Source organism: Anneissia japonica, unplaced genomic scaffold (assembly GCF_011630105.1).
Source record: "Anneissia japonica isolate Jap-2015-1 unplaced genomic scaffold, ASM1163010v1 scaffold287726_len2788222_cov184, whole genome shotgun sequence".
NCBI classification, from domain to species: Eukaryota; Metazoa; Echinodermata; class Crinoidea; order Comatulida; family Comatulidae; genus Anneissia; species Anneissia japonica.
This window is the reverse complement of record NW_022705125.1, coordinates 1830254-1842381: the sequence shown is the minus strand read 5'-3', so window position 1 is coordinate 1842381 and position 12128 is coordinate 1830254. Positions and strand designations below refer to the sequence as shown.

The 12128-nt window shown below is 33.4% G+C and overlaps 1 protein-coding gene and 1 long non-coding RNA gene across 2 annotated transcripts; both read left to right on the top strand.

Annotated features, from left to right (window-relative positions):
* The first annotated feature begins 921 nt into the window (after positions 1-921).
* LOC117105232 lies at positions 922-5040 on the top strand. Its single transcript, XR_004444873.1, has 2 exons — positions 922-1058; positions 1985-5040. It is a non-coding gene; the product is annotated as an uncharacterized LOC117105232 (long non-coding RNA).
* A 3286-nt stretch (positions 5041-8326) lies between these two features.
* On the top strand, positions 8327-10892 carry LOC117105253 (oligosaccharyltransferase complex subunit ostc-like). Its single transcript, XM_033246342.1, has 4 exons — positions 8327-8500; positions 9307-9380; positions 10011-10228; positions 10532-10892. Exons 1-4 carry the CDS (start codon positions 8362-8364, stop codon positions 10548-10550), a joined length of 450 nt encoding a protein of 149 aa, XP_033102233.1. The 5' UTR covers positions 8327-8361; the 3' UTR covers positions 10551-10892.
* Positions 10893-12128: the final 1236 nt, after the last annotated feature.

The window sequence follows — 12128 nt, the reverse complement described above, 5'->3', positions numbered from 1 at the left end:
TTTATGAACTGGGGGAAAGGGGGCATATCCACCATTTTTTACACCTTTTCCCCAAGTTTTTAAATACCGTTTTCAAAAATCTTTATCCATTCCCCAGTTTTTCATCAAACATCATTTTTCTGCCTTAGAAAAATCGGTTCTACAACATTTTAAAAAACTTTGATGTTGTTACTCCAGGTAATTTCTACATTACACATTGTCAAATACACATTGAAAAAATTGTGTATACGATAACAAAATATTTTAACAAATCAAATCAGATGACTTCATAATCATGGAAAAAAACGATAAAATCGTTGCTACTGCTACGATTTTAATGTTTTTCCATGATTATGACATCATCTGCTTTGATTTGTCAAAATATGTTGTTATCGCATAACTCTTAAATTGTTATCGAATCGTTCTAGTGTAAAAACTTCTTATTTCTTTTATTTTCTGTATGAACAATTGATTTTTAGCTTTTTTATCGTTATTGTTATCGTTGGAGTATAAACAGGCCATAATACCATCATCATTATTACTATTATCATTCTGTAGTGTACTATGTCATTGACATCACAATACCATGTGACACCCTTTTGTTACTAAACAACACTTCCCAAGCAGTTGATACGCCTCAGTGGTTCCTACAGATCAGCAATTGTTTACATAGCAATTTTTATTGACTTATCTAACTTAATTTACAACACAATTATATCTATTTGAGGCTTGTAAACTTTATATTCTATGGTTCAAAACCCCTTTTCGAATGTAGCTTCCTAATATTATCCAAGCCACTCCTTTCCCTATGCATAAAATACAATAAAAATGATGACAGAAATACACCATTTACCTGCTAGAATTCTTCAGTACCAGAGCTATTCATGTGGATCCTACTGGGTGCCTGTTGCCCCATTTACCCTGTTCTCTTAGGTAACTTCTTATCCCTCTATTTTATATTATGATAGGCGTTGTCGTTTCTGGAATGTACTAGACAACAGTAAACCTCAGCTTACTACAGTGTTACAAGACAGCTTGAGCTGCTGTTTTTCTCCTGATGGTCGAGTCGCTGCTGTTGGGTAGGTAGCATTTTTGCCACTGTTAGCCCAATCATCTTTATTTGTTATTTCAAAATAATATACCCACTAATGTCTGTGTTGAGCTGATGTAAGTACATGAAACAATAAACTTTAATTTTTAAATTGAAAAAATGTTTAATGTGTTGTAGTCGCATTACATACGTTTTACAATAACAATTTCTCGTAATCTCTAAAGCTCCATTGAGGGCAGTATAATAGAGGCTGTAGAACTAAAAAAGATCTATAAACCAATCAGTCATGTGTTTCTAGAGCTCCTCATGAGGGCAGTATAATAGAGGCAGTAGAGTAAAAATAATCTATTAATCAAAAGACTATAATCAATCAGTCTCATGAGGGCAGTAGAGCTAAAGAGGATCTATTAAACTACAACCGTTGGAGCATTTGAGGAAAAAGCTCTGATAGTTGTACTTTAAGTACTATGTCTCATGTGTTGATTAATTGACATAGAATTTATTTTCTTTCTATACTACTTGAATATAAAGCAATGTGAATATGAAGCAATGTAATTTTTTTAAATGTTTTTTTTTTTTCGTATGTTATATCTATTTTTAATGTTTATGCCTGCACTGCAAAACTAAAAGCAGCTTTCCACTAGGCGAATTTATTCGCGTGAATAGAAAGCGTTGGTTCTATTCCTGAACTCTGATTGGTTGCTAATTTTTTCGCTTCGCAAAAAGTAGAAACAGTTCAAACTGAACTACTGATTTCGCTGAAGCGAAAAACCCTAGGATTTGCGTGAATAAATTTGCCTAGTGCAAAACAGCCTTAATGTATTTTTAATCGGTTTTTATTATTTCCTTCACTAATTATGCATGCACCTTGATTAAAATTTTGACTATCTCTTATTGTTGACAGTATAATCCTTCATTCCTTGATCAATACATCATTTTAATTTCTGTTCACAGATCAAAAAATGGAACGGTTCATTTTATTTCATACCCTGTAACGGTGCAAAAACTATCCAACCTCTGTCGCCACATCATTCGACGCATTATCCGAAACACAAATGATATTGATCGGTTATACGTACCTCTTCCACTAAAGCGTTTCCTAATGTACCACAACCATGAAACGTTAGAGTGAAGGAAGCGCATGGATCAGTCTATATTCCAATGGACATTAAAAGTGCAAATATTGTAAAAATGGAATCTTTTAAGAAAGGATTGCCTGATTTGCTGACCAATAACGTTATGGATATGTTGTTGCTGTGAATTCAGTAGCTAGGGAGTACACTTTTAAATGTCTTTATTTTTTTGTTCAAGTAATGTATGAAACAATTACTGTTTTTACTTATTTTTATTTTTTCGGAATACAAGAATAAGTATTCAAGAATTTTTAAAATATGAAGCAGCTACTTATATTTATCATGGTTCATAAATATAATTTAGACAAAGTATTTCACATATATATTTTTTTCAATCAAAAGTTGCGATGCCTGTTGTTAGTTTTAACATAATCATTTCATCTTTAGTTTTATCCATAATTAATAATTATTCTGAAATGATTTTATTTAAATTATGTTTACCAAAAAAAAAATATATGAATGTATATTGCAATGATAAATGAATATCAAAACCAGACAATTGTATCAGAACAAAATTGAATCTTATAAAGATTGTTTTTAAATAACTACCCTTAGTAACATAATTAAATATTTTGAACATAAAAAACATTTAAATGCTGCTATACATTGAAATGTAATGAGAGGCAGGATGATAACGCATTTACACAAGGGAACGCTCACAGTGGGGTATCTGGCGGTTCAATTCGCCCTCTAATGCGAGACCACCTTTGGGACCAGGAAATTTGTGGTGTTCTCGGGGTTGGTCTCTAATTAGAGGGCTAGCTTTGTGTTAAAAGGTTGAAGATTGTTATTTGGGTCTTTGCAAAAGTGGTCTCAAATTAGAGGGGTCTCGGAATTTGAGGGGTCTCGAATTGGAGGATGCACTGTATGAACAGGGGAGGCTGATCAAGGGTAGGGGGGTGCCACAATGGAAAAGTGAGAGGATGCTGTATGAAGGATCAAAATGAAATAAGGTCATTTTTAACTACTTAGATCATAATTGTTTTGTGTAGCAAATTTTAAGGAGAGGAGGCCCATAACTTTTTCTGGGGACTTTCCCCTTCTCCCGTAAGTCTCACACCTGTTACGCCACTGACCACTGAATGGATTACTAAGAGAGATGCTTTTTGACGTTTTGGCCTAATCTAATTTAAGTATGAAAACGTGATGGGTAAACAATGCCAAACAAAACTGTGAATATTAAACCCCTAGGAACCTAGAGCACTGCTTTTCATTTTCCAGGGGACCCACCTTGACAATCCATTTATGCCAACAACCAACCTCCTATTCACAAGCTTTCTTGATAATAAATAATGATAAAACAATAGCCAAGTCCCAGATATCAAAAGAAATGCTTGTCCAATATATTTATCATAGGATAGTATAGCATAGGAGTCTTTTTGGTGTGAATCACACCAAGGATAACAGTCCACTGAGTCCAATGACTTGTTTCCAGTGGGATCCTTCTGGTGGTGGCTTCATACTCATTTTTCATTACTTATTCATATTTATTTGTGGCAGATTTATTAATTGGAATGATGGAAGGCAGGAGATGGAGATGCAGAAAGTTGATCAACCCAACCCCACAATGGTGGGGCTGTGGTTTTTATAGGCATGGCACGTCTAGATGGTGCAAAATAGCACTCTCGGAGTTGAATATTAATGATTTTTTCCTTTCCTGTATCTTGTGATCTGCTAGAGAAAATATTAGCAGCCCAAATTTGGGTGGTGATCCACGATTTGGGAATTGTTGGTCTAGAGAAAGTGGGGTTTGTGGAACATGTTCCATAGCATAGTGAAGAGACTACAGCGAAAAATGTCATAATATCTTTCTGTACAGTGATATGAATGAATTCATTATATTGTATTGAGACACAGGTGGTCATGTACCATATGTTAGGCGTGCATGCTTTAAAAGCACAATATGTACAATGAAATATTTTATTGAAATCCATTTTCAATTATGGTTTGAATTTATGGTAATGGATCAAAAAAAGTACGTTCTACCTTCTAAAAGGGTACACATGCCTGTATGTTTACACTTGAACAATATTTTTGTTTTCATCATCATGTGACAATCTGGGACCTCGATAGTTGCATACTTGTCAACTCTATTCCATTTAGTGTACTCAGGACTTTATAGCACAATTTATATAATGGACAATTAGTTATCACTTTGTAGTAAAACCAAAGACATCATTTTTCAGAACAATCACATTACCAGTAATGAAAAACCCCACAAAGTCAGAATTACTGTGGACCAGTTGTTTCTAGCAGGGGAGGGTATTGCAAAATCCGTAGTTAAAACTGAAGATTGTATTATGACTAATAGAAAGGCATCATTTGTAAATGAAAGTGCTAAAAAATATAGTGTTAAGCACTTATCCACCGTTTTCTTGATCATCCTAGTGCTTTTTTGTACTCTGATATTCCTGTTCAAGAAAACATTTAAACCAAACTTAAAATATATTGTTGAACTTAGGACTTTAAACTCACTTTTGGGCAAAAGAAACTTGAAAGTATTGGCAGTGCTTCCAAGAAATATCAGTCTGGTGTGGGTGGGCGCTGGGAGCGAGTGTTTTAATTTTAATATGGTCTCTTTTGTGTTTTGTCTTCATTTAATTTTCTGAAACCTTCCAATAAAATGTTTTTTTCTTGATGGGGGAGGGGGAATTGGGGTCATGATCGAATCCGTCTTACCTTATAATGGTATCCACATAGAGAGGGTGATGCACGCCCAAGTATTGTGTATGACAATTATTTTTCTTAATGCAATTTAGGGGGGTGCAATCACACCATCTGTATCTGCCCCAGCTGTTTTCATAGTTTCATTCATTTAATCAAATTTATTGTGAGTGTTTTCAGCGAAACCGGCACATAAATGTTCATTATTATTATTATAATGTTTTCTTTAATGCGTCTCTTTTTTGGTGTGCAATTGTGTTTTAAACAATCAATAATAAAATATTTTGCTGGTTTTAATTGTATTTTGTTGACATTAACTGTCTATTTTTTCTGGTCTCTTTAATGAATTTATGTAAGTTTATTATTGTTGAAATAAATAATGAATACACTGTCAAAAATTTTAAGTTATATCCCAATTATGACAACTTTATTCTTGTGTGGGAGGGCATATTGTATCTAAATTGAAGGTTCAGTTATTTCCTATTTAATTTTAAGTTGTTATGTATAATAACCAAATTTTCATTGCTTTATTTACATGTATATAGTTTATTGATTGTTAATGAAATGTTTCATATTTACTCTATGGAATATATAACCATACACAGAAAATGAGTTGTGTTGGCTTCAGAATGATGCACGCCCAAGTATTGTGTATGACAATTATTTTTCTTAATGCAATTTAGGGGGGTGCAATCACACCATCTGTATCTGCCCCAGCTGTTTTCATAGTTTCATTCATTTAATCAAATTTATTGTGAGTGTTTTCAGCGAAACCGGCACATAAATGTTCATTATTATTATTATAATGTTTTCTTTAATGCGTCTCTTTTTTGGTGTGCAATTGTGTTTTAAACAATCAATAATAAAATATTTTGCTGGTTTTAATTGTATTTTGTTGACATTAACTGTCTATTTTTTCTGGTCTCTTTAATGAATTTATGTAAGTTTATTATTGTTGAAATAAATAATGAATACACTGTCAAAAATTTTAAGTTATATCCCAATTATGACAACTTTATTCTTGTGTGGGAGGGCATATTGTATCTAAATTGAAGGTTCAGTTATTTCCTATTTAATTTTAAGTTGTTATGTATAATAACCAAATTTTCATTGCTTTATTTACATGTATATAGTTTATTGATTGTTAATGAAATGTTTCATATTTACTCTATGGAATATATAACCATACACAGAAAATGAGTTGTGTTGGCTTCAGAAATTAGCTGACAAGGGGCCGACTAGAGCCTCAGTTGGGGTCGGATTGAAACCTGATTTTTTTCAATATCTGTGAATATCAATAGTGACTTATTAATTCCAAACATATATTTTGAAGTGTTTAAATATACCCAGTTTTCTGGTTTATCTTATATTTCCAAATTTAATATCCATACTTACGTTCTAATAGTCATGTCTGCACTAAATACGATATCAAAAGTTCCTTTAAAAATTGTGTTTCTATAATAAACAAGTATGGAAATATTACATTTTTGGTCTGTTGTGCAACAAAATTCATTTTATTGTGTATGTTGTATTTATACTGTATATAGAATTCCAGCATATTGTGATTTAAATCATGTATGATGGTTTAAAATTCAGGATTTGAAAAACGATGTGGAGCTGCATTTTTAAATTTCATTTTAGTAAGAAATTTAGCATTGCTGACAATAAAAACAATAATACAAAGTGCCACTTGGTTTCTTTGTTTTGAAAATGACATTAGATTTTCAATTGCATGGATGCTTCCCAGAACAGTTGCTATTTAACACTGGTTGCTATTTCAAATGTTATGGTTGCTATGTTAGTTGTTATGGTTTGCACCATGTCCCAGGGCATGTGGGATAAAAAAAAAATGCGCCCAGGTGTTTTTTTATTTATTGCTTGCAAGCTCAAGAAATTTGGCTAGCCAGGTAGGGGCCTGGGTGGTGCCATGTGACTTAACCATAACAGTTGATACCATGTGTCAAGTTCTATAGAAATCATAGAATGGTTTGTTAGCTTTCATTCCTTGAATAATTATAATAATGTGCATATTGTGGGTAAAACCTACAGTGGTGTAACAACTATTATGAGCACTCACTGGCTAAAAGCCAGAGGCCCAGAGTTGTAGGAGGCCCTTTTTTGTAACGGACCAACAGTGTGGTCTTCTAAGGAGTAGAATGTGTTAAAAAACCAATATTATACAGCTTTTAAATGTCAAAATAGACAGAGCGGACGGGAAGTTCTCCCCGACCAATGGGCTCTTTCCCCAACCAGTGGGACCCTACTACCCTGGCATGTCAGCAGGGCCCAAAGAATTTTGCCAAGGTCCTAGCCCTTGTTACACCACTGTGCCCGTCTCCATATCTGAAATACTGAACTAAATACTGGATAATGGCCAAATCATAAAATAATGATGATAGTCATCATCACACAACATCTTTGTTAATTCATTTGTGTGCTAAAGTAATTATGCTACATTTAAACAGGGTTAATTAGTTTAATCAATTACAATTAACCTGTTGAATTCGAACAACCGCCACATTACATCACATAATGTTGGTTGTTGATAGTAGTAAATAAAAGTTAGCTTCCACAGTTATTCTTGTATTGATGTCGTTTAATTTAATGTGTTTTTAATTACTGTATTCACTGCATTCAATCTATTTTATTAGGCAACGTCTAAAAATAGACAATAGCATTTAAAAAGTGGATATTTAGTTGGACGTTTCTTCCTTCCTTGGAAAAAATCTTGGAACAAGTTAAAAACATGTTGGCAAATCTTGGTGGCCCCACTGCTAATAAGCAGCAAGTTCTTTTTATTATTCATAAACATCACCCCCATGTACATGATAATTTTTGGAAAACTATCTTAACGTTGCTATACATAACAGAATGTGTTGTTATTCTTCTTTTATTGCCAAACTTTGAACATACAAAAACAATTGTACAACTGGGGGAGGAGAAGGTTTGTAAATCTGTGTGACCACTATAACAACTCCCTGGTGTGACCCATATAGCTTAACTACCATTTTCATCCAGTAAGAAATACAACAAAATATGTCATAAGTAAACTTTTTAAACAATATTGAATTTCTGTAAAAGTACTTATAAATATCCTCTAGTAACAGATTAAGAAACTAATATATTGTAATTGCAAAATTAAGAAATTAATAAAATTTGCCGAAATGTCATATTGTATACAAAAAATAGTATTAAAAAAATAAACAGCCAAAATCAGAAGACCCTAATTTGTAATATTGCTAAACTCCTTGACAAGCTAAGTAAAAATAATATAGAAGCACACACAAAATAAATTGTAAAATTTACTTATTTAAAGGATCCTTTCAATAAAGTGCTGTACCAAGATTACAAGCAAGCAAAAACTAAACTGAAAAAAAGGGGGAAAAACGCAAACTGGTATTGTAATAATATTACAAGGCTGATTGCCCTATGCTAGATGCGAAGAAGTAAATCTATTTGACACAAAGCGCCTTCCATACTTCGTATACACGCACACAGCAAAACCTTTTCTCTACGTGGCTCAAAAAAGGGAAAATGGAGACCCTCTTTTCGCTTCCATTTGCTGTTTTAGAATGTCCGTACCTTCGTTTGAAAAAGCCATCATGGTTAAAATCACCTGGTGCAATGACAGTTTATGCAATTGTATTAGGTTCTTACTTTCTCGTTACCGGAGGTTAGTATAAACCTTGTTTTTACAGGTACAAGTTAGCTAAGCTAGGCTGAGTGTGTTTCATGATGATGACTTTTGCGGGGCATCAGATGGCGTCGTATCCATCGGGGTTTGCGATATAGAGAATAGCTAGCCTACGCCTAGCGAAAGTGCATGGAATATGTTTATACCAACATGTGGTAATAGCGTTCGACTCTGCACTTTTACTGTAGCACGTACACGATTTGGTGTATGTTTGCCTTGAAACAGTGTTTGTCAGTTAGTAGTAGCTTAAAAATTAATAAATAATAATTATCATATTATGTTTGATTGATGAGTTAAACTCTGGTCCCTGCCCAGTGGTAGCATGGCCCCTTGGTTGCTGGTTGGCTTGTTGCATTGGAAGAATGGAACCCGAAAGAAGGCAAGCTTCTTTTACAGTTCTTCTACAGACTTTATACCAACAGTGACATACCTATGGCCCTCTTAGTCTTGGGTTAATATAGTAGTAAATTTTGTATTATCGATTGTAATACAGTATTGTCATTATTGATATTGGAAGTATTATAATTAGGTACCGGCAGTACATATAATTTTCTATCGAGGAACTTGTTCCTCCCTAGCTTTTTCTCCAGAGCTTTATAATTAAATCCTAATTTAAAATCGTATTAATTGTTGCCAAGTTTTTATCAAACACCCATTTAGTGTTTGAATAAGTTGTATAACATATCATAAGGTGTTTTTCCTCCAGAATATTGCTTTAATTTTACAATCCATGATTATTCTACAGTAATTTTGACTATATATTTTCTTTTTATTATTATTTTCAGGCCTTATCTATGATGTAATTGTTGAACCTCCAAGTGTGGGATCAACCACAGATGAAAATGGACATCAAAAGCCAGTAAGTATGCCAGAGAGCTGACAATAGTTGCATACAGTATGTTGGTCCTAATAATGTTTCTACATTATTCCAAACCATACACATTTATTCAGATGTGATATTTTCAACAACACAGTGGTTCGTTTCAGAGCTATCCTACGTTCAGTTCAGTTTTTTTTTGCCCTAAAGCCCTCGTGGAGCCAATAGGCATTTAAAATGATGGCCAACCTTCCTTGCATTTACGGTCCTGTCTCTTCATCTTCAAATGTTATCAATCCATCCTAATCATAGTCTTCCTCTACGCCTTTTGACACATACTTTTCCCTCAGTGGTTGCCAGGACCAGACTATCAGGTCTCCATTTCCAGCGACCATATTTGGTCAGTTGCCACCATATTCATAAGTAGTCCTTTTTTTGGGACTCCAATTATTTCCCTTTGCTAATAGCAATTAATCAAGGCAATTATTTATGGTCAATTGCAAAGAAATACAAGAAATCATCATTTACCCCTCTGAGGCTCTACTCATTAATGTTATGCTCAATATACATAGATTTTCTATAATTTCACTCCAAGTCTTTGAACATGGTGCACCGTACCTTATTGTTTCTTCAGAATCTTTAAAACAAAATTATTTCATCTGTTTTTTTCAGGTTGCATTTATGCCATACAGAGTTAATGGTCAATATATTATGGAAGGTCTTGCTTCTAGTTTCCTTTTTACAATTGGTGGTTTGGGCTTTGTTATTCTCGACAAGTCCAACACCCCAAACACTCCAAAACTAAACCGATTCCTGCTGGTTTTTGTTGGATTCGCTTGCATCTTAATTCCGTTCTTTATGATGAGGGTGTTTATGAGAATGAAATTGCCGTAAGTTATTTGTAGGATTTTTTTTTTTTTTTTAATCGATTATACCGTTTTACTTGTGTGAAGACAAGACAACAATGATTTACATAATGTTCCATGTAAAAAATAATAATAAAACCGTATTTTTATATAACGCCTAATGCATCACAAATTCCTTTAGGCGCTTTACATAAGTCTTAAACAAAGGTGGAAAACATTTGTATCTTGTGAATCATGTATAAGAGGACAATTAAAATATAATTTTTTTATTAATATTTATTTTTCTTTTAAATAATAAAATTGTATTTTTTTTTTTTTTTTTCACAGTGGTTACCTTTCATCATAAACCAAAGCTGAATTTGCTTCCAAGTTTCACGTTTTTTTTTTTTTGCCAGCCATCAGAACACAATGTAGAGGGAAGAATTCAAGTCTGGACACTGGAAAACATCATCTTATTTTACCTACTTTTATTTCTTCATCATTATTAAATATCTTATCCTTTCCAATCTTGGCAAATTCCAAAGAATAAAATATCATTATGGGATGGAATAATATAACTTTTTTTTTCTCAATTGAATTTAGATTTTCATTGTTTGCTATTGTAATATATGCATTGGCAATGACTAATGGTTTGCACATTGGCATTTCAAAAAGCAGTAGCTAATAAAATTGAATATTTACTACTTAACTCGTCTCTTTGTTTTCATTTTTATGAATTTGATGCGATTATTCAATTATTAGATCTTTCATATGAGATGTATGACAGCCAGTGAGAGGAGGGAGATCACAGAATGTTTGATTATACTATTTTAAAAAATATATTTATATGTGCACATCTTCCGTAGATATGCCACTGGCTTTCGCCTTGTGCAGTATGACCTCTGGTGAGAAGGCAATGCAGATTTTGCTGTTACTTAATTCAGACAAATTTATGACCACAATATATCTTAATGGCTATGATAAAAGCAAAATCAGATATTAAATATCTGAATCAAAATTTTTGCCAACAAAGTACTGTTATGCCAAGCGTGTGTACGGTACGTTTCCATGGAAGGTGTGCGTCGGAAGTGATCGCCCAGTGTATGTTGCACGCAAGAGCGCTTATATTTTGAGCGCACTTCCGATAATTCAACTTTGAGACCGCCCTTTGGATATTGTTGCCAAGGTACCACAAAACGACAGTGATTGAACCTACAAAAACACGCACATTAGTAGTTGTGTATGATTTTATAAAAAGGGCGTTATTTATGCTATCATTTCCCATGGCACTCTTACGAGAGGAAGGTTGAACACCAATACCCACAGGCCCGTAGCCAGGTTTTTCCAATGGGGGTTTTCTGGGTGTGAGGTCCACTGTCGAAGCCCCAGTGGGGTCGCCGAAACCCCCAAAGCAAGAGGATTTTTGTGCTTTATGGGTCTAAATAATGCCTGTCTCTTATACACATCTAGATGTGTATAAGAGACAGGTATAGTCCAGTCCGAAATGTAGCAATATCAGAGGTTGCATTTTTTTTGCTATATTTTTTTAAAATTGGATATGATGTAGAGTAGATATTGATAAATCAAAAAAGTATGTGCAACATTTTTTTTTTCATACGTAAGGGGGGTTGCCAGCAGTTTCAAAATGGCCGCCATTTTTTTCTAAAATTGTCACTAATATTGTAAGTTTATGTTATTAAAATGCAGCATTCAATTGGAAATTCACTCATAACAATGACAACAACAGATAACTAAATATTGTACACATTTTTGAGCTATTAAAATTTAAAATGGCTGCCATTTTCCATTATTTTAGCTTTTTAGCATACATATTAATATAATAATAACCGATCTGTACTGTAAAACAAAAATGTGTGATAGAGCTAGTTATATGCAATTGCCATATGCTGTTAATGGTTATTACCATAATATATATGTGATATAT